This window comes from Propithecus coquereli, unplaced genomic scaffold, assembly GCF_000956105.1.
Source record: "Propithecus coquereli isolate 6110/MARCELLA unplaced genomic scaffold, Pcoq_1.0 Scaffold16, whole genome shotgun sequence".
NCBI lineage: Eukaryota > Metazoa > Chordata > Mammalia > Primates > Indriidae > Propithecus > Propithecus coquereli.
This window is the reverse complement of record NW_012140524.1, coordinates 4,646,427-4,648,546: the sequence shown is the minus strand read 5'-3', so window position 1 is coordinate 4,648,546 and position 2,120 is coordinate 4,646,427. Positions and strand designations below refer to the sequence as shown.

General features: G+C 31.5%; 1 protein-coding gene across 1 annotated transcript in view; it reads left to right on the top strand.

The window, feature by feature from the left end:
- The first annotated feature begins 1,117 nt into the window (after positions 1-1,117).
- The window catches only part of CCDC91 (coiled-coil domain containing 91), a 208,930-nt gene continuing 207,927 nt past the window's right edge, over positions 1,118-2,120 (top strand). Inside the window, exons 1-2 of the mRNA XM_012640958.1 lie at positions 1,118-1,174; positions 1,583-1,690. Coding sequence (XP_012496412.1) covers positions 1,118-1,174; positions 1,583-1,690 — 165 coding nt within the window. The remainder of the gene's footprint in view (positions 1,175-1,582; positions 1,691-2,120) is intronic.

Here is a 2,120-nt window from a genome sequence, read left to right as displayed (position 1 = left end):
TTCCCAAGTCGCAAAAAAGAATGGCATTTTTCTATTTACAAAAGATGCTATGATTATTCCAAGGGAATGCTCTATAACTATATCATTCTTTAAATTTTCTGAAGTCTCACAAATAGTGTATTTTGCTAAAGGTTAATTAGAGATTTACATTATCTAGTCATAGATTAAGAAAATTAAGTTTTGGTGCCTTATATAAATTAATCATTATGAAATCTGTAGAAGATACTTATTGTATAAAAGCAGTTGTAGTAAGCATTTCCTTATATTTTGATTAAAACTCAGTGAGAGCTTTATTTTCCTTTACTAATTTACTAGTAATCTGTAGCTTCATACTGACAACAACTGAATTGTAGAAGTAGTAATATCATCAGTCTAATATTTGCAAAAGAAAGTTAATTATCTGAAAATTTGAGAGTTATCCAAAAGTTTTAAAAATATTTTTGTCCTAGTTTTTAAAATACATGCTTACTTATTTAGCATCTTAATGCATGTTGTTTCCAACCAAGTAAATCTATTTTCAAAACAGAGATTAAGAGATTTGGCTGATTTTTCTTTTCTTGGTGAATGTGCCAATGGTCTGTTTTCTATAAGACATGTGTCTGTTTCAACTTTCTATTTTGATTATGAGTAGTTTATTATCCAGATAGACCTTTAAAAATAGAATATTTGCTTGAGTTCTTATATATATGGTTGAGTACATATTTTAGAATGATTTAGGATTTAGAAATAGCATGTAAGATATTATTAGGAACATGTTAGCATAACATATAAAGTTTAAAAAAAAAGAAACAGAAAAAAGATAATATTTTAAGCATCTCCAATAAGGAAATGAGTGGGTGGAACATCTTCAAATACTGATTTGGCTTTCCTTAGAACAGTGGTAACGTCTTTATATTTAACTGACTTAAGTTCCAGCATTTGCACTACCCAGTTAAGTTTGTCCGGTCTCCCAAGTTTTATTACTTTTTTATGAATACTGCCTTGAGATTCTGACTTACACACTTAGACTTATACCTTTTCACATTAGGGGCGTGAACTTCCTGGGGGGCAGTTCTTTTATGTTTGAAGTTGCTCAGAGTTTCCATCTGCTTTTACTTGACTTGTGGTCTTGAAGATCATGCTTGGCCCATGGGATATTACAGTGTGCCGAGAGGATGTGGAGTTTTGTCAGCCAGTGAAATATGTCTGGCTTTTTTTCCCCCCCTTTTTTCTTTTTTTTTTTTTCTTTCAGCAGCTTTCATACGCTCCTCATCCTGTGTGGTCTTCGCTGAAAACTGAATTTATATTTAACAGAACTACTCACTCTCTTTATCATCTTCTATGACTTGGCCTTTTTTAAAGAGAAGGTGTGTGGAAGGAACGTCTGAGCCAAAAAACTGTAATCTTGGCAATAGAAAAAACCTAAAACGAAAAGCTTAACATAGTGTTATATATAAATGTGCTTCAGTATTCACAAATATATATTTTATAATGCAGAAGAGTATCATATTTCAGATATGTACAACTGTCAAAAAAATTCCCATGCCAACAGTAGATTCCAAGTTTTGTCTGTGATCCAAATGACTTTTTTCCTTGTTTTTAGGCACTACTGCAGTCTTCAGTTAAGCAACAAGTAGAAGCTATTGAAAAACAGTACATTTCTGCAATTGAGAAACAAGCACACAAGTGTGAGGAGTTGCTAAATGCTCAGGTAATAAAAGTGCATATCCATTATATATTGATACTTTTCCCCTGACTCCCCTCCCCTGAGGGCTCTATAACTGTTTATTCAGTTTCGTTCCATTTACTTTCCTTGGTGTATTTTGGAGAAAAAAAACATGCTTATGTAAACTCAAAGTTTGAAAATTTTATGGTAGACTCAAAATAGGACTAAAGGTCTAAAGTATGTGGGTCTCTCCCAAATTGATGATTATTCTTACGTTAATTTCTAGGTTATAATAATATTTACCAACAGAAGCAAAGAGATACATAACTATGAATGCATTATGGGATGTGAATGATTTTTCATGACTTGAGATTTATAAATAACATTTAAATTTTTAAAGCACTTCTATATGTTTGAGTTACCTGTTGTTCCATATAGGCAATGGTTTCTCTTTGAATCTTTCTATTTAATTTTT